This window comes from Pelmatolapia mariae, linkage group LG12 (genome assembly GCF_036321145.2).
Source record: "Pelmatolapia mariae isolate MD_Pm_ZW linkage group LG12, Pm_UMD_F_2, whole genome shotgun sequence".
Lineage (NCBI taxonomy): Eukaryota > Metazoa > Chordata > Actinopteri > Cichliformes > Cichlidae > Pelmatolapia > Pelmatolapia mariae.
In genome coordinates, this window is record NC_086237.1 from 32,581,703 (window position 1) to 32,608,984 (window position 27,282).

General features: G+C 38.2%; 1 protein-coding gene across 1 annotated transcript in view; it reads left to right on the forward strand.

Moving 5' to 3' along the window:
• Positions 1-104: 104 nt before the first annotated feature.
• tmem8b (transmembrane protein 8B) overlaps positions 105-27,282 on the forward strand; it is a 33,184-nt gene continuing 6,006 nt past the window's right edge. Inside the window, exons 1-11 of the mRNA XM_063489380.1 lie at positions 105-272; positions 4,764-4,953; positions 5,689-5,896; positions 8,227-8,360; positions 8,963-9,231; positions 13,610-13,992; positions 19,901-19,997; positions 20,189-20,312; positions 22,739-22,881; positions 24,220-24,398; positions 25,769-25,915. Coding sequence (XP_063345450.1) covers positions 188-272; positions 4,764-4,953; positions 5,689-5,896; positions 8,227-8,360; positions 8,963-9,231; positions 13,610-13,992; positions 19,901-19,997; positions 20,189-20,312; positions 22,739-22,881; positions 24,220-24,398; positions 25,769-25,915 — 1,959 coding nt within the window. The 5' untranslated portion in view covers positions 105-187. The remainder of the gene's footprint in view (positions 273-4,763; positions 4,954-5,688; positions 5,897-8,226; positions 8,361-8,962; positions 9,232-13,609; positions 13,993-19,900; positions 19,998-20,188; positions 20,313-22,738; positions 22,882-24,219; positions 24,399-25,768; positions 25,916-27,282) is intronic.

The following is a 27,282-nucleotide window of genomic DNA, read 5'->3' on the forward strand; positions in this document are numbered from 1 at the left end:
TGAAATAAGTCGACATATTGAGGTTGTCAAATCAAAGCCAAAGAGGAGGCGCTGTCCCGTCGTCGTCTGAATGACGTCATGCACAAACAGCTGGTCGTTGGCAAATATCTGAAAAAATGTAGACCAGCAGAGCGTCTGAGAACTGCACTCGGGCTGGAGCCCCTCACAAAATATTCTGCTTTTAACGATGTGGCAACTGGAGCGCCTGGGCTCAGGATGTAGCCCTCCGAGGCTCCTCTTGCTTGTTTACACCTATCTCTGCGCTGTTGGAGGTGAGTTTCCATTCAGTGAGTGTTGCTTTTGATTCGCGGAGAGCTGTTCCTTTTGTCGGGGTGCTGAAATCCTCCCAGCAGCGGCGGCAGCATCTCATCCTGTCTCTGGCTTCAATTCAGTCTCCGAAACATCCACAGCTGCTGCTTTCAGTCTCGGCCACTGACAAAACGGTTTTCACGAACACGGACCTGCTTCGGTTACGTGACGCATGGGGAAGGATGCTGCTAATTATGGCTCACAATGCACTGAGTGAAGCTCCTATAGGTTGTAGGCTACGATACGGAGGTCTTAATGTGGTCACAAGAAAACCGATCAGTCCGGACGTGTTGACTCTTGTTACCTTTGGTTTGTTCTCGTTTTGCGGAGACGTGAAGGCTCAAAGCCAAGTTAGTGCACGCTGGCACTGCCGACTACAAAATGTGACCATAGTAATCGGATGAAGGGAAAGGTTAAGTCAAACCTTCTTGTTTCCCGTCTTAAATTTAGCCTGCTTTGATAGGAGATAAGGACTAAACTGGTTTAACTGGATAATGGGACAATTTTGAAGTTGACTTTTGTAAAATCAAGTTGTTTTTAGGTTTTTAAATGTAAGAAAAGTGCAGCATGCTCTTATTATTTCTCTCTTTCTGTTTCCTTAAAAAAAAGAAGAACCTAAGAGTATCCTCCTTGATTTGTTTTCTCTTTTTAAATGTCTATCCACGAAAATTTCTTTGCTGCTTAAAGACTGAGGTGTGCAACAAAAATCTCCCTGTGTGATAACAATGAATCCATACCTACAGCACAGACTGTACTGGCTGTTGCCACTAAGGACCATACAGGTCTGTCTGACTTGTTGCTGTTTTGCTTCATCAATTCTGGTAACTCATTCGACATATTTGGCTTAGACAGAAAGCCCAGTTTACCCACTTTGCCCTTCCTCCCCTGCTTTCTTGGATATATCTCAGTAAAACAGAGACAACAGAGAATTAGAGCTTATTCTTTCACCATAAAATAATTTATGTTAATCCACTTGATTGACATGCAGATTCTGCGTGTTTAGATGTCTATGAATTGTTAATGTCTAATATCTCTGGTGTCTGCATCTCCCATTGTGGAAGTGGAAGGTCCAGTAATCTTTACGGCTGTGTGTTATCTTCGAGGCGTTTGTTTCTGTAGGTGGATGTGAGGAGGATGAAGGAGAGAATAGTGTTGACTCAAAATTTGACTTTATCGCTGGCCAGTATTAAATTTGGTGTCATTTAGTGGCTCTTGTTCCAGATGGTTGATCTTTCGCAGCTGTTTTTTTTTCCGAGAGATTTTAAAATCTGCTAGAGGAGGAGGAATTTCGAAAAGCAGCAATTACTTTTTGCTGTTCCAAAAAATAAAGTTTAAAGACAGCCCAGCTAAGTATTAATGGATAAATCCCATGTTGAGATGACAAAAAGCAGGATTATGTCTATATTAAGCCTCTAACAGAGTAAAACAGTGGTAGGGAGGTGCTCATTGAAGAGATTATTGAATCCAGAACCGCACTGTGAGAAAGCCTGTAAGCACTCTGCTGCCTTTATCTTCAAATGAAACGTCTTTATTTGGCTGGCAAACAAACAAGCATATTTAGATATTTTGGCATGTTTACACCTTCACGTTAAGTGAAGTCTCTGTGCGTGGCTGCTGGAGTGTCACCGAGCCTGGAGCTTTTCACGCGTAGCTTGAAAATAGATATGTCAGTTCATTATTCTAATTTTCTGTATTCATTTTGTCACAACAACCTCAGATCTTGAGATCTCAACGTGTTTGACACGTAGCCTGTCTTGTCAATTAAGTGTGACGGTAACCACCTCTGTATAGCTTGCACATTAGAGCGCATTGGAAATCACAACTATAAAAATGTAAACGCGAGGTTGTGACAGTTGCCAAAGAAACGCACCCTGTTTCAGGATATTCAGTACTTGCAAGACACTGATGCAATTAACATGTATAAGCAAAATCAAGCCTTAAATATTAAGTTGTGATAGAAATGATGATTAAAAGCTATGCTTAGGAAAAACTATTTTTTTAAATCCTTTGGCTATAAACCCCTCTAAGATTTTAGTTTGTGCCAGTAAAGAGGCAAAATGACAATAAGCAAAGGTTTTAAAAAAGGAAGAGTTTGATTTTCTTAGTTCCCTCTACCATCTCTTGACCCGCTGTGACAGCCCTGACCCTCTGTTAGTGATCTAGAGATTGTGTGAAGGTGTATTTTTGAAGATGAATGGTGGCTTTCATGTACCTTAGATTATGACACCTGGAAAAAGTGACGATTAGCAATTAATTCTGATTTAAGGATTCCTCTTGAATAGCGTAATCACCATTCACAGTCCTACTTCCAGATGTGCAAAATCGGCGGCTTCTTCTTTTTTAAATCTCTTTCTGACCGATCCACTGTAACTACACTTTTTGTGGTCTTAGCTGCAATCTGTAGATGGAAAGAAAAAACATGTCTGTTTCTTTCTAATCAGCCAAGCAGGGACTGTAGGCTTATTGCAGACTCCAGCAGTGTTAGCGCCAAACTCACCCTTTTGAGTTATAGCACTTCAGACTGTGACCCCAGTCACAGTCTGTTAATGAAGGGGCAAAGAAGAACCTTAATGTAAAGAAGGCTCACATATACCAGAGATAACAGTCCAGCAAAAGGCTGGAATGAGGCTCAAATAAAGACCTGGAGCTTTGTATGGGATTAGAATTTCACTCTTAACATCAAACCACTTCATTCTTCTCAGTTTCTGCTTCCGTAGTACATCTTTAGCATTCAAGGTTGCCTCCATAGGTGAGTGGATAATGTCGTGGGGGGAGAAAAGAAAAGGAAAAGAGCTATTTTGCTCCTTTTACGCAAACATAAGAAAGTATTGTGCATTCAAGAAAACCTATTTCTTTACACGTCTGCACCTCATTGCCTTTTCACTCGTTTTATTTATCATTTTTTGTTTTGTTTTGTTATTTTACTGTCATCATTTTAGAGGTCCGGGCTCCTATTCACTGTATTCTGAAAACAGTGGTGTGAAATTATTTATATTTTTGTACAAATTGTAGGTGAGACAAAAAGAAATCCCAAACAATGTCACCACAGGTATTGCAATTTTAATGGCTGACATGCAGAAAGTGAATGTGCCACAAGTGGAAGCATTTTCCTCCAGTGAAACATCAAAGTGCCACCGCATTATTCCCGTAATAATCTGCTGCCTTCTTTTCTACCTACTTGAGTTTATATTTATGATAACGCCTCGCCTAAAAGACGCTTTATGTTCTAGTGTAGCAATTAAGTGACTTGCACACAATTTCCCCCAGATTTTGCCCACCCGCTGGCTGTGCTTGATGCCAGCCCAGCTCATGTAGGTAATGTGGCAGATTACACCTGCTGCTTGTCTGCTGCATTTATATGGAGAGGCTTTGGTGGATGTAATCCAAGGATTTGACATTATGCAGGACGTGAATGAGCCTGCATATATCCGTCTCCCGCAGCTTCTTTTAAAGGAGTTAAAAGTCTTTGATCACATATTTTGATTATTTACCTCTTAAAGAAATCATTTGCTGCCTCTGAGGAGAAACTCTGTAAGTCATTGCAGAGAGTCACCTTAAAACTGCTCTCTAGTTACAGCAGTGATAGTACAGGCATATTGGGAAATGTTCATAATTAAATATTTATTCTTTGTAAGCAACAGCTTTAATCATGATTCAATGCTTTCAACGATGTTGATATTGGTCTGTTAGTGAGATGGTTGTTCCAAGCACACAGCTTTCCTAATTGAGATGTGCTGACAGTTATTTCATGGGCTACCATAAACGTCCGTGGAGCTATAGATACATTCAATACATGAACATACAAATAAATCCAGGAAGACCAGGGTCGTTTCCAGCTTAGCGGTCATACTACACTGTGCAACACATTTAATAGATTATAATACTATACTCTGCAGTCCTTCTGTAGTATGCAGCATGCAGTTTGGATGTCATTTTTTTTTTAAGTTTTAAGTTTCCCATTTACATCCATGAGTCAAAGCATATGGGATGTTCAGTCAGTTGAGTCAAAGTTTCTCTTCCTCAAACCAACCACTGCACTTCAGAGTAAAACAAAGCACCCGCCTGTCTTGTCTATCTTTTCATTGCAACTTTGCTTCAAGATTTATAGGACGTTGTTACTTTAAAGTAATAGTGGCAGTAAAACTGTTTTCCACCCTGTGATATAGTGCCCTGCATTGGACACTACATCACTTTGATCACCTGACTTTTCATATAATACCATTATTAGGTCACGTTTTTATTTTCTTGCAACTTCCATTAACCTCAGCTATACTTTGTATGCATTGAAAAGAAATGTTACCAAATTAAATTGGTAACATTCTAAACTAATCTGGTAACATGCCAAACATGATGCGTACATCAGTATGTTGAAAGTGACTTTTAGTTGTGACACAGCAGAGTAATGGCTTGATAAGGCTTAAAAGCTATCCACCATCTGATTCTCTTCCCTGCAGATTGCCTTTTTGTGACTGAATACTTCACCCGTACGCCTCGTAAGCTGAGTGCTTTCAACTCCTTTGCCAGTGTGGAACTGTTCCACTTCAATGTGCCTGACGACACCATGATGGCCGTATGGAATCTCATCACCTTCAAGGAGCAAGGGGGCACGTTTGGAGACAGCTGCCCGAACCGCAATGTGACTGTGTAAGACACCGAGTTTGGCTTAACACCGTTCTGTTGTTGTTCTCTAACTGAAGTGTCCTTCTTCTCCAGATGATTATAAGCATCTTAAATACATTTAGAAAAATAAGGGGTTATAGCCTTCACGCAAGGAGAAACTGTAAAGCCGTTAGCTGTATGAAGCTTTATGTATTTTTGTCAGTCTCCTGTGTCTTAGTGATATAGCGTCTGAAATAATGGACGCGCTTGTTCCATTCAGATATGAAGAGCTTATTATTAATGTTCTATATCTGAAACGGTACCAGCTGTGAGTGTGTGTGTGTGTTTGTCATGCAGAAACATGGCCTTGAAAACACTTGCTCTAGCAGAAACCAGAACAAAGACCATTTTGAGTGCTTTGGCAGGTGTTTATATGCCTGTCTGTCTGGATTGTCAGTGTGGTGGTGTCATAACTGTGCGCGATACAGTCGATGCTCTACAGGTGCATAGCTGAGATCAAAAGAAAGGTCAAAGATGGATATGTGCTGAATAAATTAACTCATTGCTTGAAACATCTTTGTCTGGTGTATAAATATATAATATTTTTGAAGACGTGTGGTCTGAGAACTTGTTGCTGTGATTCTTATTTGTGTATAAGATGCCAGCTGTACTTCTGCTGTTAGCTGTTCCCATGGATAACTTTAATATTTAGCAGATGTTCCTGTTGTTTATGACAGTATTAGGCCTAAGGAGGCTGAACTGTGGCTTTGTGATTAATAGGTACTTCAGGTCCGGGGCTCCTCCAGTAATCAACCCCCTGTACACCCGCTTCCCTCGGGATACAGTCATCCCAGGGTCCTTTGCTGTGACTCTGACCTGGACTCTTCCAAACCGTACAACAGGAGCATTCAACGTGACCAGCCCTCTCCCTGGAGACTGGTTCCTGGCGGCACATTTACCCAAGGATGAAGGCAAGATCTCAGTCAAGGTGAGCCTGCACATTTATCACAAATAAACACCAGAATTCCTACAGCTTTACTGAAAACAAATACTCCGAATGAATCTCTCTTAGTACTGAACCACTAGACCAATATTGCCAGCGTTACATCCACGCTGTGAAAAATAGAAACCCCTCTGCACCCAGCATCAGTTGTTTAGAGCAGTAAATGAAAAGACTGCATCATGTTTGTGTTACACATCATTCACCACTTATGACTGGTAAAATGTAAGCTTATTTGTGTCAAAGTGTTATGTATCATAACTCTAATGATATCTAAATCATTTTCTTCATGCTTGCTTAACTCCCCTTTGTGACGGGAAAAAAAAAAATTAAATAAAAATGATGTAAGTGATCCTTGGCATTAGTATTCCAGTATGTGCTGCAGAACCTAAAGAGGCTGAACAGTGTCAGAGAGTTTTTCTTCATCTCATCGTGTTCTCCTATTTGGCTGCATAAACACCTGCTGATTTCCATTTCAGGGAGTTTATGTGTCACTGGCATGGTGTTCACTTGTGCTTTGTGGTTTCCACTGACTGGCAAAAGTGCACCTGAAATACACAACAATCAAAAATATAATCAGAACTTGCCAGCAGCATCACATATACAGAAGAATTGGTTTGTTTTGGGGGCTTTGGGGATGTAAGCCACCATGGCTCAAATGTGACCAGCTTCCAATGACACACTCTATAGATGGAAATAACAAACCTTTTAAAATTTTGCTTTCTGAAGCAATTTTCTAGCAACCAAGATGTTTTTCCTTTAGAAAATAGACACAATTGGAAGCAATGCAAGCAGAAAAGGGAGATGTGCGACGCATTTATAACAATCTCAGTTTAATACCAATCTTAAGAGTAAGTAAGGATTTAGCAACTGAAAACAGAGTCAAAGAGAATAACTGCATTTGCTAAAATGTCCTTTATTGCAAATAGAATATGCTACTCTTTACAGAGCAAAATTGGAGTTCTGTAATACCCTTTTTATATGTCCCTGTAGAGCGCACTGGATGCCCTTGAGCATTATTATAAATGAAGGGCTAATATTGTGAAGAGGTACATTTGTAAAACGTTCTTCTAAACTTAAACAGATAGTTGTGGTACCTATACCAGATAAAGACATGAGTGCAAATGAAAAAAAGCGAAAAGAAAACAAGTCAGCAAAAGTTCCCTAATAAGGTACAAGCCACGGTCTCCTTGCTAACAAACCTCTGGGCCAATGCTACACCTTTTCCAAGGGAGGGGACAGCTTTCTGCTTATCTCTGTGATGCCAGTGGCAAACCGTTGTATTTGACACCTTGGGATGAGAATGTGTTGACAGGTACTATGTCCTGTCAATTCAGTGCAGCAGCAATACAACAATACTTACTGCTGACTCAAATACAATAGCATACAATTGAACAGAGTTGAACACAAGCTCTAAAAGGTTTTTATTTTTTTGCAGCTCTCCATGTATACCTGATAAACTTTGACATACTGTATATTCCAAAGCGAACCTTAAAATTACATCGTCTCGGTGGGCAACTGTGACTGAAGGAGCTAAAATAATGCATTTAGACAGGGTTTCATTAGGGAGTTTTAGTGCTTTATGGCTCTAATGGCGTTTTAGAGGCTTTAACATCTTGCCAAGAGTGAAATTCTGTGGAAAATGAATGAATGCCCACATCGCTTTTGGTATGAAGAAGGTCAAATGTAAAGCTATTGAACATCAAAACCGTTTGGGCTCACAGTGTAAAACCATTTGCTCTCAAAAGCCCATATTGGTTGAGCTTTTATTCAAGCACAAGATGCATGTGCATGTCCAAGCGACAGGCTGTAATAAATCAAAGGGTCACCCCAGCAGCTTCCAGACTAATGACATGCCACAGTAATTGTGACTCGAGAGCAGGAGGGGTCAATGATCAGTTGACAGAAACGAAGGGCCTAATTTGGCATTCACACCTGTCCTGTTGAATCAGGTGCAAAAGGCTTCTCTTCATTTTACAAACAAATTTTACAGCACATCATGTGTAGAAACTAATGCACGGTCTCTTGGCTCTAAATCAGTCTGTCTACTCGGCTCATCTCACAAAGTAATGCACATCAAGCATTAATGGTTCAGAACAACACAAGTGAAATAGTGGGTGCATGTTACGCTGTGTGGCAGGGAGGGGGAGGACGGAATGATATTAATCCAGGAGGCTGACAGGCTTAATGCACACAGTCCATTAGGAATTTTCAGTCGGTCTGAATGATATCTAATCTCCTCTTTACCAGCTTTTAAAAAAAATTGGTGAGTTAACCACAAAAATACAATCTGAACAACTGCTGCTTTATCTTTGTAGGGTCTGTCTGAGGAATGCCAGTATCTGTTCCAGCCTCAGCTCATTGTTCAGAGGCTGATTGGGATTTCAGTACTTTACCCTGGATACTTCATTGACCAGATGATCCCAGTCCATAATAGATCTGCACTTTATAAGTAAGTCACATATGTGGGCTCCTAGAAACCTGACAGGGGCTTGACTTTAAGAAAAGACACCAGAAGAAAATTGCGTTTTATTTTTATTTTTTGCAGCATAACACTTCCCCAGCCTAATCCTTCATCTGCCTCTTAAGTTATGAGTTTTTTTTTTTTAATGTATCTTGCAATTTCATTTTAAAAGATGCAATTCCTGTGTGTGATTAGTTTGCACACCTTTATCAACTTCACCTACTTTGAGTCTTTTGAGTGGAATAATAAGATTTTGCTTCCAAGGTTAATCTTCATTTTTTTCATGGTCTTTGCTATAGTGCCTAAAGGAAGGAGAGCTGCTATTATGAGTGCTGCATAAATGATGTGAAGGGACTATAATACTATATATATTTTTATTGAAGCCTTATCTTAATTGTCTTATGATAAAATATATAGTATATAGATTTAACATAGAAGCCTTTGCAGAATAGATGTGATACACAACATTCAACAAATCTAAAAGACAATTATTTCAATAAAGCTGACTTACATTATGTTTACTCAGTAGAGGTCTACATTTTATTGTGTGGTATAATGCCTAAAACATGTGTTTATGTGTGCCTGTGCAGAGTGTTCATCCCCAATTATATATCAAAGGTGAAGGTTCAGCTGGTAAACTGCAGCACCAAGAACAAGAGTAGTGACAGTTGTCCCGTGGTGCTGAAGATAAGAGCGCGGGCACCGCCAGTGCATAACTCAAGTGCCCTCGACTGCAGGGAGTGGAACCCTTGTGAATTAGTCACCCTTGTACCTGCCTGGGAGCAATGGTATTATATCCTGGTGGAGAGATATCTAAGTAACTCTGACGTCTACTTCCGCATCGGGGTGCAGGTCACAGGTGAGTGTGATGCTTTTTTGCCATATTTTCTGGCTAATGTTAATTTCAGTTGTTTGCAGCAAATTTGTGTTCTTTATTTATATCAGAATAAACACATTATAAACACATAAAAAATCATTTCAATAAGCTTCAGACCTGAAGTTAAAAAGTCATAAAGTCAGAATATGGACTTTGTTGGTTAATATTACATAACTTTCACTGCTATTTGCTTCTGGTCATTCAGATAGGTCAGTAAAGCCTGATTTAGACTTCTGCAGGAAATCTGTTGTAACTTACAACATAGCTGGAAACCCCTTTTAATCTTATGAAAAATGTGACTACACATGTACATTATGGTACACATCAGGTCAATACATCTCACAACAACTAAATGGCTTGGTAGGTTACATCGCAGGGTTAAGAAGCGTTTCCTGTTACGTCATAAGTTACAAGGCAGATTTCCCACAGACGTCTGTGGGAAATCTGCCTTTAGACAGTGACCGTTTATAATGTCGCAACTGAGGTTTGACTGAGATTAGACTTTTCGTTTTAAATCAGGGGTTTTAATAATAACACTGCATTAACCATAAACGAATTACCATATAGACATTTTTTAAATTAATATTCCTTTGTGTAGTCACTCCTTTTTATGGATTTAAAAATAATTGGACAGCTGACTGATAAGCAGTGTCATGGCCAGGTGAAACCCAAATCCGCATTAATTCCCTGTAAATTAAGAAGATACAAAGTCTGTACTTGAATTGGTATTTGCATTTGGTAGGTGCTCACAGAGCTTCTTATGTGATCCAAAGACATGTTGAAGTAGTCAGCAACTTCAAAAGATAGTTTATCTCAGTATGGGAACGCTCAAGAATAGAAAAGCCACAACAGACTTAACTCAAAGATATCTTAAAAAGCCAGTCCAGTTCTGGACCAGTGTTCTTTATACAAATCAAACTACTAGCGGAGTGATGGCAAGAGCAGAGTATGGAGAAGGAAAGGGAGCACTTATGATCAAAGCATGCCGCATCATCTGTCAAGTATGGTAGAGCCAATTTGATGGCATAGGCATGTATGGGTGCCAGTGGAACTGGGTCAGTGCAGTATTTTGATGATGAGAAGTAGTCGAACAAATTCTGAAGTGTATACTGATATAGCTTTTGTTTTGTTTTTTCATGGCATTCAGTCAAATGCTACAAAACTGAAGCAATCCACAGAGGGATATTGACCCAGAACATACTGCAAACTAACCCAAGAGCTTCTAAAAGGAAAGAAATGTAATGTTCTTAAATAGCCATAACATTCCCCTGATTTCAGCCCAGTTGAACATGCTTTTAAGTAAAGGCAACAGATGGCAGAAAGGACTACAAAAGCAGCTCTGATGAAGCATCTTAAGATGGGAATGGTGCTCACCTGTGAATGGAGACACAGACAGCTGCAGACAGAGTAGTTGTTCCTGTTATACCTTTTTCAGGTCCACTTAAGAGGGAACATGCACAGGTGTAGCATAGTTTCCCCTCGGTTTCAACAATAAATTATTTCCATCGGAATTTGAATAAAGTCTTTAATGTCTGTCATTATATTAATTTAGATATTAAAAGATCAAAACATTTATAAAATGGTTATAACAAAACATATATATTCTTTCTTCTTTTTGAGAATTTCATCATTAAGCTGTATTTTTTATCTGGATTTTAAACTCATGAAAGTAAAATATTGCAAACCAATATTAGTTTTATATTTAATAACCTGGTTTATCTATTGTGTTAAATTGGACAAGTGCTGGAAAAGCAATTGCAAAGAATAAAAAAAGTGCGCTGTAAATGCCATAACAAAAAAAATAATAATTTTATTGAGTTAGATTAAACTAAAAATTGAAATGCTGATTGAAAACCCCCCAAACCCCTTGAATTTCATGATTTGACCTTTATAGATATGGAGATTTAAAATTAATAAATACAAAATGTATTCTGTTCAAATTAACACCAATGCACAAAGATGTGCATTGGTGTTATAGCTTGATTTAAATTACCCTTTAATGTTTAATGACACGGCATATTCAGCGCCTGTTGTGATTGTGATTCGGAGCTCTATAAATAAAACTGAAATGAACTGAAATTGAACTACAAGGTTTTTCACACTGTGAGGTTTTTGAATTAAACTATTTTACCAATTTTGCTAATTAAAGTATTTTACTGCTTTACTAGTTGTTTATCTGTTGGATTTTTCTTTTTTCGTATTATCTGCAGATAAATTGCAGTGTTTATCCATGAGCAGTTTGTCTGCAATTTTATTTATTTTTCTTCCTGCTGCTTTAAAAGACAAAGCTTGGGTGGTTTACCTCATAAATTAGGCCAAACAGAAGCTCAGCGTGGATCTCTGCAGCATGCCATATCAAGTATTCAAAGGTATGCAGTCAAAGTATAGAGGATTATGGCTTTCAGATGCACATAAAAGACTAAATCTTAGGTGTTCTACTCTTATCTAAGCACAAATCGGGAAATGTTTTTCAAAGACTGTCCAAAATGCTCATGCATCTGACAGTTTATGTTTGATGGGATAAGGGATGCCAGACACAGTCAGATCATCAAGAGGCTTCTTCAAGAAAAGACTGGAACCCAAACTGAGGTGATTCGTGCAGGATTGCTAAGAGACAAATGATACCATACTTAAGTGCTACATGCTGTTTTTGGGTTGTGGAGAACCGAGATACTCTTTATGCTCCCTCAATGGGGATAGCTCACAAATCTGTGGGACGTCCACTTCCATGTAGCTATCCCCTCCCTCTGCTCGGCACTGTACAGTGCACTTTGTTACTATGGCAACACAGACACTAATTATTCACACTCTGTCTCTCCTCCTGTCTGCCAGGCAGATCTTACTTGACCTTTTGTGGATTTAAATTGGAGAACAGCTCAGGTTGAGGGAGAAGACCATCTGGAGTCCTCACCTTTCTTTCTGTTATTGGTTATTGTTGTTATGAGCTGTCTCAGAAATATGTGCCCATAGTTGAATTCGGTCCAATTTACAGGTGTCACGGTCGCTAGTAATACAAAGTGTGGTAAAACTAGGTTGCACTTTATTATTTATTGTTGCTGTTTATAAAGCATTTCATCACTGCAGCTTTTCTATCCTCAGCAGACAACTGAACAGGGTTCATGTGTTATGCTCTAAATGAAAGGGGGAAAGCCGCCCACACAAATACAGTACAGTACTTATTGTGTATATACATTTAGTCTTGCCACTCAGCAGCCATTTTTGTTGGATAAGAGAAACTGCCCATCTAAATGAATGAAAAGAGACTTTAATAAGAGACTTTTACTTTAATTGTAGTGGTCACCAAGACCTAAAGATGACATCAATATAGAAGGTTTACAGCTTAATTTAAAAACCTACTTGATTTCAGGACTGAATAAATACAATGTGAATGCACATCTTAGATACAGAAAGCCAAGAAAAACAAAAGGTGGACTGATCTATATCATCACAGAAATAAGTCAATATGTCTGCCACCACACAGCCAAACGTATCATGATCTGTATTATGTATGATGTAATTGGTTAACATATTTTCTGGTTTAATTATTAGTTGGCTCTTTTTGAGACAGATGGGTGACATTTGCCTCTTCTTCTATAGATTTTTCTATAGATTTTTTTCATGATTCTTCAAGTGCTCCATCTTTGTCCTCCATCTATTAGGCTTTACAGATTTTACACAAATTTTACCTGCAGCTGCAGTATTCAGTATTTTTAGGCGTTCTCCACCTGCCTGTACGGACATCAAAATACTTCAAACCCTTTCGAGACAATAATATGCAAACGAGGTTGAGCTAAAAAGCCTTTGAAATCCTTTCCCCTTGGGGACTGTTGGTATTGGATGATACTTTGCCATTCGACATCAGTGACCATTTTGCATTGATTTTCTATGTGTTGACGGAAAACATACAGTCTACAATCAAGTTAGAGGCAATCCACAGCACTGAATCTTGGTGTATATGTTCTGGAAGCCAGCTGAACTAAATAATTAGGTTTCAGTTCCATTAATATAGTGCCAAACAACAACATGGATTGCTCTGGGTGCTTTACATATATGTCAAGACCTTATAGAAAACCCATTAATCCCCTATGAAATGCTTTCTGTGAGAAAAAACACCTTCTAACAGACAGAGTTTTTAACAGGCAGGGTGGGCGGCTGCCTTGGTGATCAGTCGGGGGTCACAAGAGAGCAGAGAGAGAATAAACGATATTGAGGAACAATAGCAAACAATAAACACTGCCTGTAAGCACGGATCTAAAACACAGAGCTCCAGCTCAAACATTTATAGAGACTCTGTTGCTTATAGTGCATATAAGTGCAAATTAAATAACAGCATTGTTTTGACTTTTTTTTTCCTGAACAGATTGCTCCAAACCCAGTTTGTTGAAAGACCAAGCACAACCCAGCTCCTCGATGAACATGCCTCAGTCTTTTGGAACAGCGATGGGTTTCTCCTTATCTGATACACTGTTAATGGCAGCCCTGCCAAGCCTGTCCCAGAACAGCAGTCACCTGCACACCTCAGAAGACAGCATCATTTACCTTGCACCGACTGCAGACACTAACAAGTGCTGGCCGATCCGTCCTACTCTGCGCAATGAGCTGGACACCTTTTCTGTGCACTTCTACGTCTTCTTTGGTCCAAATATATCGATTCCACCGGACAGGGCTGCCGTGTTCGCCGTCAACCTAATGCCCGTTTTAGACAGTGGAGGAGTCCTAAACATGGAGCTCAAACTCAACATGGTGAGGTTTACAGATGATACAACTGTTGTTTCTTTCATAATTTCTCGCAGTATTTGTAAAATTTTGAGGCACTGTTAGCTCATCAAATCAGTATTATCATCCTGGTCCAAGGAAGGGATTTGGCCCAAGATGCTGGACAGTGCTCTGGCACCACTCTCACCCTTCGCTTGCTGTATCCTGTGCAGGGATCAGATTGCTATCAGAAAAGTAAATTTGCAACAGTCATAGAGGAGAAAATCAGCAGCTAGCAAGGGTGAATAACTGGGCTCACAAAGTGCCTGGCTGAGCTCGCCTGCTAAATATGGATGCACGTATGGTCATAGACTTTGCTGTGGGAACTGAAAAAGTTCACAATGAAACAGGCGCCAGTGTTTGGGCTTGTGGCATATGTCTCTAATTGAGAGCAAACAAAATGCAAAAATCAGCCAAGCAGGATTTAATATGTCTGTGTTGATCTGTCCTTCAGATAGTAATGGCATTAGGAATGCACCTGCATTGGCTCTGGAGGTCTACAGGGAGCCAGAAACTGGAGAGCTACAGGCTGGCAGATGGACTTTTAAACATTTTACTTCTAATGGAGAGAAAGCCAGCTAGTGTTGAGACAGCAACAAGATGAAGCACAAAACTCTAACAGATATCTTTGGTTGTTTACTTCTAAGGAACATCCTGACAGTTTGGGAAATATTGCTTAAAATATCGGATCTATCTCCCCACATTTAAAGATAGAGTAAAAATACTGGTAAAAGATTTGTTGCCCACAGTACCAGTGATTTAGCACAAAAGATATAAACAGTAGGAAATGTCAGACATTAAAAAATCTATTACGCTCTAGGTTTAATAGACAAGATAAGTCAATTAATGAGGAAGTTAATGTCAGATTAATCATAAATGAAAGTAAACCCTAGGTGTAGTGCCCTCCGTACAAACCTGTCCTCACAGGTTTGAAATTGTCCAAATGCAGCTTATATACTGTTTCTCACTGCTTCAAGACTTTATAATAAGCCAGACTACACATCCATCATCTCTACTGAACACACACACACAGATGAAATTAATGATCGATCTTCTCATCTAACCCCCGGTAAGAAAGCAAACAGCCTTCTTTCCAAGATTGTCAGAGAAAATTTTTAAAGGAAATGAAAATAATTGACGGTAATTCATTTAACAGTGTATCAATGGACTTTGGGATTGATGTGGCTGCTGTCACCACCCACAAAGGCTATGTGAGCCCCTTGGCTTTCTCCATGGTGTGCCCATTTTCACCTGCTTACTGTATCTGTCCTTTATCTTGCAGCACAGCCAGTAGAACCTCTCTTTGCATTTATCGGTGCTATCTTTGCAGTAGCAAAGTGTTTTCCCTGACCCCTTTCACCCTCCATTCAACACCCCAGTATACTCCCAAGTGTGTGCTGTTGGTTAATTTTAACTGGGTGCGCACTGCAGATGTCACAAAGACAGTATGCTGGGATGAAACCTGGTTGGTGTGATAGTTGTATGAGCCGTTAGATGTATTCTTCAGAGAGACTGTCATGCTATATTATTCTATGGACAGATTTAACCCCCCTCGGCGATGATCTGTCACTTGCTTGTCACAGGCGCAGAATCCAGTCAGCCGCTGCCTGTGGGGGACTCTGGCAGATTTGCAGGGCTTTAGGAGACAATAGCTGGACCTGCTTGTCTGCCTTGCATCACTCTCTGTGCAAAAGTGTGAAAGGAATGCATATGGCTTTTATTCCCACTGATGCCTCACCTGGCAGTTGATCAGTTTAAGTTTACCTTTGGTAAGGCTCACGCAGAAAAGAAATTAGAAACAGTGTAATGAGCGCACATTCATGAATGCTTTGGCTAACCCTTATGCGCTAGTACTTTTGTCACAGTAATAAACTGTTTTGGCAGCATAAAAGTGTTTGGGGGAGTAGGTTAAAAAATAAATAAGTGTGATACATGAAAAATAATGCTTACATAATATACTAGGTAATAATAGCTAAACAGCCAGGGACAAACAATAAATATGTTTTTTAAAACTATATTAATTTCTTATGTTCATTTATCGTATTCTATTTGTACGTTGATGTTCACATCCAGTATTTCCACGGCCATTTATTTTCATATTTTTAATCAGCCAGTGAAAACTAGGCGCTTTTATGGCAGAGTTGTGCAACACCATCTGTCATTATCACACAGGAGAGGTGTGAAATTGAATGCTAAAATAAATATTGATTAAAACAATCATTCTAAAAATCTTCATAAATATCTAATTAAACATATGCACAATAAATAATAAATCTAAAGAAATGTAATATTTTTCACATCTTAATTGTGCACTAAGTGTATCTTTTATTTAAAATAAAAAACTTGGATTGATACCAAAAAATAAAATTACAAAAAACCCCAAAACTAATAAAACTTATTTTGTTTTTGCTAAGCAGGATTCCTGTGATCAGAGGCTGAAACATGTGCTTTAAATTATAATGCCCAAAGATATCCAGATAGCAGATATATTATTGATTAAAATTAAAACCCATCACAGAGTTTGGGGTTTGGTTTAATTAGTTTGGGCACTGGGATATGGAGGCAGTATATACAGCACATGACAGCTTGTCCATGTTCTTGCATCAGTTGGCATTATGTACTGCCTGGCACATGTCATCAGCATAACTTCTATGAAACTCAGCAAAGCAAAAACATGTCAGCATACAACACAGACAAACTGGCATTCATCAAAATTTTTTTCTCCTCTATTTTAGCAATCAGAGTTGATGCTTCTGGGCTGTCGAAGTGATCCTTTTAAAGATTTTCCACAGTAGTTTTCTTCAATCTTTAACCTTGAGCCTTACTTTGCTGGTAGATAGCACCCCTGATTGAATTATGGGTCTGCCACTCACATTCACCAATCATAACTAACATCTGCATAATGGATCAGGCATATAAATCCTAACATTAAACATGATTAATATAGCAATGCTCACAATCATATTACAAAAGGCTTTACGAGTAAAGCCAGTAAATAAAAAACCCATACAAAATCAACATTAGAATTCCAGACATGAATGTGTTCTTAAAGCAGAACAAGAATCAAATATTGTTAACAACACATCACATAATGCCCTGACAGCTAAAGCTATTTTAAGAAGTGATTGAAATCCTTTTAGAAATTCTGAGTTCTGGACAGAAATGATGCAGTGTGCTGAGAAAGCCAGCATCCATGCTGAAGGGAAATTATTTCAGACAGATTTGAGAGACAGAATGAGCCTCAAAAGTTATCAGTGAAATATCAAAGAAACAAGGGAATATCGTTGTTTCGAGTGCATGAACGGTTTGGATGATAGATTTGAGAGTGATCACATATCACATAATCTTCTGTATCTTGAGATAATCTTTCTTCCTTAATTGCATGTGTTTCCTGGGGAACCAGGATGTTTATGGGCAAATAATGAAATGAATAAATGAATCACTGAGATTCATTACTGGTGGAATAATAAATCATATTTAAAAAGTACACTGATTCTGAAATAGTCTTATAGTTTTTTATATTTTAAAAGGGGATATAATTTCTAAAAACTGAAAACAAGCTACACATGCTCTATTGATTTTTGAACATTTTTAGCTTTCTTGGCTAACCAGGTTGGGAGCACTTATATTATAGATGTGCTTTTTTAACTTGCAAATAATTTACACACATGTGTCTGTCATGTTATTTTGAGTAAATACACCAAAAACAGGATGGACATCGTCACATTGTGGCTTCATGTAAGTTTTAACCCTGTAACAATTTTCATAGCAGCTTGAATTGCCGGCTGGGGTAGGTCGAGCACTCCATATTGGGATTTGTTATTTCATATGCGACAGCATACAGTTGAATCCTCGCTAAACCTTGACAAAGTATATTTTGTGTGACAGTGCAAAACCTCATGATTCTGTCAGTTTAAACCGCTTTAATACTGCAGTATTACTGCATGAACAGATGCTCAGGAATGCATATGAGGCCAGCAAAAAAGGAAGTTAAGATTGGTAACTCATTTTTTAAGAGTGAATTCCAAAAAAGTTAACTTTGAGAAAAGACTGGGACTGTAATCACAACAGTTCAAGATGCTAAGAATTTACATTTACCTCTAGTATGTCTTTTCTTTTTGGTTTGTCCTCTGTAGGGATGCCGTAATTTCACATACATGCTTAAAATAATAATAAAGTAATATGGATGTTTATTTATTTATTTTAATTCCTTTATCTTAATTGTCCTAATTGAAAAACAAATGTCTAATAATTAAAGTATGTTTTCTGTTATTTCCTTTGCATCATTAACGCTTCACAAACACTCATTTTGCTCAATTAAAAAATATGGCTCTTTTGACTTTTACACTGAGCTTTGTGGAGCTTTCTAGTGTAGAAGAGCAGCCGACAGCTTTGTTGTTCTGAATGAAAAGTTAGGAAATCAGTGTCACTGAAATGTGTCCTCATTAAAGTATCAGACTATACCGAACTTTTTGCTTATCCATCTATCCTTCCATCAGTCCATCCTCAATACAGGGTCAGGGTGAAGGGGAGATCCTATCCCAGCTGTCACAGGGTGAAAGGTGGGGGTACAGCCTGGACAAGTTGCCAGTTTGTCACAGGGCATACATCACAGTAAAAGTATAAATTTAACCATTTAGTGGTGTTTAAGAGCAAGGGAGAAGATTAGTGAATAAGATTTACCAGGAATCAACCTTTGCAGACCATGAATGGCTGGATAAACCTTTGTTACAAAAGAAAAAGTCAGAGGAAAGAAATCACAAAAAATCACCATGTAGATACTTTGAATTTGTGTTTAAAATTTTATAATAATCCCTCTAATAGTGCTTGACTGGTCAATTGGCACTCCAACCTGGCCATCTAGCTACATTGGCTAGAAACATCTCTACTTTGATGGAGCTCTTTGACCTGCCAATTAGAATCATATTATCTGGCTTTGGGGTGGCTCTTGCCTGCTTTGCTCTCCCCGTGTTTGCATCTGGTGAGCCACTTTGATATTTGTTGCTTAATCCTTTATCCTCGAACTGTAGAGGAGAGCCAGGATGAAGGAAGGGGAGGGTGTGGGACTCTCTCAAAATGCCAGTGGGTGTGATTTAGTCTTCCCACCAAGAGAATAGAGGCCAGATGGTGAGTTTAGGAAGCCTGAAATCTCAGCACCTGGTAAAGTGTTTGTTAGTCATTGCATTAATCAACAACTTTGCCAACTCCCTATATATACATTATGCCCACTTTGTGCTAAGGGGGTGATAGAAATCTTATGTATTTAAGAAATAATTGTCTAAAGTTATCCCACAAATGTATATAATGTGGTGAATTTCTGAATGTAAAGTTTTCATCAGAAAGTCTTCTGATTTTCAGCATACTTTCTGGTTTAGTAACTGACCCATCGCTGCACTCACCCACACACACAGAGACAAAAGATGGAGACTGGGTAAATAATGGAGGGGAATTTTGAAACTAATAAAGTGTCAAGTTTGGTGCTTGAGTGCAAATTGACACATCCAGTTTGCTGCTATTTATTGTTTACCAATAGACCAATTTGGACAGTTGTGGCCTCCCTTCACCTCTTCGCAGAATGAACCAATTTGTATAAGCATATGCAGTTCCCAACGCTTGAATAATTCTCCTGGATTTCTTTTAATGCATGAGCATGTTAATGTATAATTGATGCTTCAAGGCGATAAACTGCCAACATCTTCATTTACTGTAGGTGCCTCTGGCAGACAGAGAGAGAGCACTTTACTTGATTTGTTAGTTTTAAAGTTTACTATCTCATGGCTGTGCAGAAAATAGACCTAAAGGTAATCATGAACAGTGTTAGCTCACCAGAATGATAGCAGCAGATGGTTGATGGTTGGACGGATGAATGACGTTTGATTATGTGTTTTTCCTGCAGTCTACGCTGAAAGGAGCTAATCTCACAGTGTTTGGCTGCCTCAACCACGGGATGCCACTTTTCTTACGTGAAAACACATCACTGAAATGTGAATCAGGTATGCCAAATTTTGCTTAAACAGAACAGCCACATAATGTGTGATTTTGAATCTAAGCACATTTATTGGTAGAATTGTGAGAACAGCACAAGTAATCGATATTTTTGCCGTGTATGCGCAAAGCTTATCTAGTTATGAACCTTCTCTGTCACAGCTTGGACTGTGTTTTATTGTGTTACCTTTTTCTTCAGAATCAGTGGCAGGGTTTATCCTCTCTGTGAACACCTCCACTAATATCACCAAACTGAGGATTCCCTACCCACAAACAGGCACCTGGTACCTCAGTCTGCGCTCTCTATGTGCTGCTGAACATGGGTAAGACAGAAAGCACTGCTTCCCTTGAGAACTTTACCTGTTTGTTGGTTATGTATTCTATGTTATAGAGTTTCATACCAGTCTCCATATTTGCTATATATTATCTGTGCTTTACATATAGTGTTGTAACTGCTGTAACTTTCTCATCTCATCTTATCCTAAATATATATCAATTAAACCAGCAGTCCCCAACCCCCAGGGTGTGAAATTTCTGGTTTTCAGGGTTTTTATTGTTATTCTTTTAATCGTTTTTATCGTTAAGTCCGTGGCGCAAAAAAGGTTGGGGACCGCTGAATTAAACCAAGTTTTAGTATGTGTTTTTATGCCTATAAAGAGACATTATTACAGTTTTGGAAATTAATATTTGCTCTGTTAAAATTGTGATACTTGCTTTTATGGTTATACACTAACTATGAACCTCCTGTCAAACAGGAAGTTGAAAAAATTGGCAAAAAGGCTTGATAAATTGGGTCCAATGGTAAGAATCCTTACAGCTATGCCTTCTTTAAACTATTCCTTTAAAATTGTGTAAACTATAATCTCCTGAGTGCTCAACCTAGAAAGTCTCAAAAACATCATTTACAAGCAGGAATTCAATGAAACAAGCTGAATGTCATAAATTTTGACATAAATTTATGACATTCTCATAATCAGTTCTTCGGCCTGGTCCCAATGCTCCACAGCAACCTCTATGAGACAATATTTGCTGTCAATTACACAAAGACAATTGCAAAATAGGACATTCAATATATCTTCTGAATTTGTCAGCATAACACAATCACTAGTTTGTTTACCAAAATAAATAATTCATTGCCATAATGAAGACACCATGCTTTCTGTTTGAATGACGAAGCCTCCCTCATTGAACCACATCCTCTGCCATCTGTCACCCAGCAGACTGATTTGGCACTGCTTCATAAATGTGTGTATGGTGCACACCAAGCATATGACATACAGGAGGGTTAGATTTTGAGGTTTATCCATATTTTCACACTTACCAATTAGGAAATGTTTTTTGCACACGTCATAGTGAATTTTAAATCAAACAATCAAGTTGTAATCGAAATGCACACATTCAGTTTTAATTCAAGGGGGCCAACAAAAGTTTGCAAAAAGGTTTTTTTTTTTTTTTTTTAAATGCTATTGCAATGCTGTTTTATTGGTAGTGGTATTTGGATATTAATAGTATACTTTGTAGGTACCAATAAGGCTTTGGCCTACTGCAAAGGCCACACCAGTGTCCCTCTCTTTCTGTTTTTCTCTCCATGTTTATGTAAGTGTTACTTAACCTGTGAATTCAAAAAGTAAAGTATTGTTCTCTGAGGGTTATTTAAAGTCGGTGGGAATCATGTGAGAGAGAGAAGTTAGAGCGAATGTTTTCATTAAGTTTTGTTGTTGTAATGTTATATACAAGTTCGTAAGTATTAGCAATTCAGCAGATTGAGCTGTTTTGGCGAAGCCTTTATGGCACAAAAATGTGAACAGAATGAAATTAAGCAGATTTTTCCCGTCCCACTTGGGAGTTCCAATTGAATTTGAATAACAGATAATAACAGATGGTGTGGGACGTGGACTCATCCTCACACGAACACTTAGCTGATGTATGAAAATGCAGACAAAGATCACAGTGTTATGTGCTAGATTTCCACGCATTTGCATATACTAAACCAATCAGGTGTCATTAGATGGTAAATGACAGGTGCCCTTCGAATATACAGTTAAGCTGATGTATACAACTAAATAAAAACAAAATAAATAAAATGTTGCAGAAACACATAAAGAAACATATTTGAAGTTTCATTCTCTTTAACTGATTGATTAGCAGTTTTTGTTTTTTTAGTGTTAAAGATGAGCAAATTAAGTAAGTAACCTCTGTCAATCTGTGAATATGCAGTCACCTGTAGAGTTAGAGTTTTGTGAGAAATTACAGCTGAGTTACCTATTCAAAATAATTAATGAAGGTTAAACTATAACCCTTGGTGGAATAGACATAATTTACAGAAAATTAGTTTTGTAATTGCGTTATAAAGCTGGAGATTTCCGAGGCCTAATAGAATGAAGTTGTCTAACATCTAGCAATGCCGAAACAACCTTTTGATCTCCAGTGTTTTGTGGTGATGAGGGCTTCTGGAGGACACAAGAAAACTAGACAAAACCCTGCAGGCGCCTGAGCGGCTTTAAGAGACAAAGCTCTGAAAGAGCTTGGAGTGATATGTGAATGTCAGCTGATAACATGCTCACAATAACAATGCTGTTATATTTGTATTTAGTAAGTATAATGTTTACCAGCTTAATTTGGAATGCTAAAAAGTGTGCACAGCTATGCAGTCTATAGATCTGACACATTTGGCCATAAACAAAAGTCATTATGCAGATGAAAAACAGTGAAGGCATCACCTGCAATCATATATTTTTGCCTTTTCCAGATTTGAGCAATGCAGCAATGTAACTGCAGAGGTGTATATGCGTGCATACCTGACTCCGTGCATCAATGACTGCGGGACGTATGGACAGTGCAAGCTTCTGCGCACCAACAATTACCTTTATGCTGCATGTGAATGCAAAGCAGGTAACATTTTACTTTAAAAATCTATTGCAGTCCATCACAGTGTCTTACTTTTTCCAGCTTAAATGGACAGCTTTGTTAAATCCTTGTTTATTTATTTGAACTTGTAGTGCACACTGCCAATTAAAATGAAACGAGGTGGTCTAGTAAAGTCTTTTTTGATTCTGTTTTAATATCTAAGTCATGCAGTTATAAATAAAAGAGCGGAAGTTGTTTTATGTAAGGGAAAAATAATTAGTACTGTATATATTTAACAACCTCCTTAAATATTTATCAGTAATTAATTAGTAATTAATAAACAGCAAGCAAGTCCAACCCTGAATGTATAATTACACTTGATTTTTGTCTGTCAAAAGATTCTTTTGCATATGAAAGATAAGACAGAACTTTTCTTTGAGAAAATAGGTCATCACTGCTGCAAAGAATTTCTAATTTGTTGGAAAATACATCATGCGGAGTGACAAGAAAATGAGAGAGAGCCAGGTGGGATGGCACAGGTCATTTTCCAGAATTGAGCTGACATTTCTGCAATTAAATTGTATGTGCCACTTTTCAGTGACTCATTCAGCGGCCTGGTATTAATCTTCTAATATAAGGCATTTTGATAAGACAATAAAACACAGTCTTAATTACCAACAGCTTTTCAATAAAAGATGAGCTTATGAAACTAAACAAAGCATGTCCTCTGAGGCTTTTTTAAATCCTGCCTTTGATCTTCTTTTATCAGAGTTGGTTTCTCTTCAGTTAAATTCATTGTCATACTTCATATGTGTGACTGCTTCCTGGCAGACACTTTGCATTCAGCACTTGCCCTTGGCCCATCTCAGACTGCAAAACCTCTGTTCAACAGTGCTCACGAATATTTAATTCACACTGTCTTATTCAATCAACCACTTGATAAAGATCCAATGTACCAAAGCGGGGGTGTTTTAAAATAGAAGTGAGTTCACACCAGGAGGCTCTATTATACTGGATAAACAACTTCACACATATCTGTTTTTGATTATTTTTTACAGAGAAATGTCTGTTCATAGCAAAAGGCTGCTAAGGCATTATTCTTGTCAAGAGATAATAAATATTTCATACATTTTAAGAGATTAAGGGTTTGAAACAAACAGTTTCACCTGCTGGGGAAACTCTTCTCATTCATAAACCAAAACCATGTTTTTCCTGGAGTTGATTGAGGGTTTAAGGAAGACAGACACCATTTATGCTTTTCCCAACATGTAAAGCCTGTTAAAAAAACAAAAAACAAAAACCTGTCTTAGAGCTTTAGTTTTTTAGGTGAAAGTACCATATTTACTAAGGTGGTCTGTGTGTCTGTGTATGTTGGTATTTTAGGCTGGGATGGATGGGGGTGCACAGACAACTCAGAAGCCTATTCGTACAGTTTCCAGCTTCTCTCCACCCTGCTGCTCTGTCTCAGTAACCTGATGTTTGTCCCGCCCGTGGCCATCGCCATCCGAAGCCACTACCTGCTGGAGGCTTCGGTCTACATCTTCACCATGTTTTTCTCCACTGTGAGTGAAAAGTGATAACCTAAAGTATATTTTCCTTTTATTTAAGCATGGTATTTTGCTAATAAACAGTTGGTATCAGTAATGCACAAAAGTAAGCATAAAAGAAACAATCATGGTGCTAAATCAAAAAAAAAAAAAATTGAATTTGAAACAACAATTTCAAAGCTTTAATAGGAAACACACTCTGCATCAAATTCCCGTGTATGCAGATGACATACTCCTATTTCTGAGTAAGCCATTCCAAGCTACACCACAATTCTATTCTGCATTGGAAGCATTAAAATGAATGTCCTTCATTAAAACAAAAATGCTCCAGTATCCCTACCATAATCCCCTGCTCAGAGCCATAACTTTATTACTTTTCCACTACAGGAACTTCCCCCAGGCAACAGCAAGTTTTAGAAAACATTTTCACTGCAAAAATTACGACTAAATTAAGTTTGGGTAAATTATTTCACCCCCACCAAAAGTACTGTTTGGCAACTAGTACTGTTAGAATCAAATGAAGTTTTTTGTTTTTGTTTTGTTTCTTTCAGCTACCTTTTAAAAAGCTACATCTAGTATATTAGCACAGAATTACAATTAAGAAATACTGACTGACAATAAACGTTACTATGCTAAGGATGAAATTTGCTGGAGCCAGAAACAATGCTCGATATGGCATCATTATTTTTTAATAATCTGCTGCATTTTATCCGCCTCCTAACCAAGAAGAGTGCGTTTTATAGAGTGAAAGAAAACTACATTTAAAAGCAGACCATGCTTTTTCATATCTCAGGGGACTAATTTAATATTTCTCCTTGAACAAAAGGTTTCACGTGCTTGTGTTGAGAAAGTGCCTATTGTGTAATTTTTTGAAATATTATTTAACAAAAGAAATCCTCCTTTATAAAATGATAAAAAAAAACCAGTTCTCCTTAAAATGAATGATGGCTTACTACGATAATGTGATATATATAATCATTATCGCTTTTTTCTATTGATAGTGTATACAGTAGTGAGTAGACATTTTATAGATAATGTTTTCATACCGGAATTTTTTTTCTTCTTTCAACAAAGCTGTAAAAATAAAATTGCAAGAAATATAGCTGTAAACATATGCTAGTGGGATTTCATAAATAGAGTTGGCCAGTATGTGCATGCCACTGTGTTGCAATGAATCTGAGATGAGTTTGTAAAAGAATGGTCTGTATAGCTTCTTTGTCAGTAACCAGCAATAACCTGTATGCGAGTATTGCTTATTTTATTCAGCTTATCATTCAGCTCGTGCTTTTTACAGAATCAATACTTTTGTGCTGTTGTGCCGTCTATTGTTCTGACACACCTGCGTGTTTTTGTAACCTTTGTGCCTTTCTCTTCTTTTCTCACAGTTCTACCATGCATGCGACCAGCCAGGTATTGTGGTGTTTTGCATCATGGAGTATGATGTTCTGCAGTTTTGTGACTTCCTCGGGTCACTCATGTCAGTGTGGGTCACCGTCATTGCAATGGCTAGGCTAAAATCCATCATCAAACAGGTATGTGTAATTCTGAGCGAAGCCTGTTTCTACTGATACTCAGACTGGATATTCGTTTTCTTTCTATAAAACTGAAAAGTGGTGTTGTAATAGAAACTTTTCCCTTTATAAAGATGAAAATTTAAGGCTTGCATGGTGATATCAACAGTTCTTCGATACATTGATCTCAACACAGATGAATTGAGAAAGTGCATGTTACACGGAATCATTAACAGTGCATATTTATAAACGCACTAATTTTCCCCACTCTAGCTGCAAAGTAATAAGCGGCACTTCAGCCTGGACACATGAAGTGCAGCTTAGGTCATGCCCTTTTATGTGGAGATTATGTCTCTAAATGGATAAACAGCCATTTAGAAAAACAACTCAACCTGTCACATTTGCTACTTAATAAAATGTTAGTCGTAGGTAGATGTCAGTAGATTCAGACATCCGGAAACAGACATTTTCAGACCCAGATGCCTTTGCACTCTCCCAGACCATGAACAAAGAGAGATTAGATTAGATTAGATTAAAGGACTGAGAGGCTGTCGCGCTATAAACGAGTACCGCATATGCCTCAATTTTCAGTTATAAATGAAAAGATCAATGTGTTAAAATCAGCATTGCATGGCACTAAATTCTCTGGTTGCTGACATATTGCGTGGGTAATGATAAACACTAACAGGTGCACCTTCTCCATGGGTCACTCCCTGGCTGCATACCAAGATGGAGCAGTCTGAGGGAAAGTGTGTGTGTATGTGTAAATGTGTGTCCATGTCCATAAATGAGACAGAGAGAGGGGGGAGAGTGGAGAGAGGGTGTGAGGTAGGAGGAGGGTGGGGAGTGCATGAACATCTGCTGTCCTCTAGAGTTTTCATTTTTGCTTAGCGCTGCAGTACGCAGTCACTAATCAAATCGCACATGTCAGGACTGGCAAGTGGGACTTTGTGCGTTTGTGTACTTGAAAGAGACACTGAGTGTGTGTATGTGTGTGTTTGTTTGTATGTTACACTAGTACTAGAGGATAAAGGACCTAAGAGCATGGAATATTGTTTGTCTCACTGTGTAGTATGCGACTTTTGGACCCTCAAAGCTCTTAATGTCTCACAAAAATGTCGGCTGAAAATCATTTTATGCTAGTTCACATAAAGATTGAACACCAGGAGGTATGTTAGTCTCAACTTGGTGAAAGTTCTGGATCACAATTATGAAGATAATTACACTTCATCACATCTTTGTAATTTTGCCTCTTCCTTATTGAACAGTTCTGACAACATTGTTCTCACCAATGTAATTGCTTTTGGCACTGTAGGACATCAAACATGTTTGTTCAGTCAATCAGAAAAAAAAATTAGCCACATGATCTTAATTACTAGTAGCTAAAT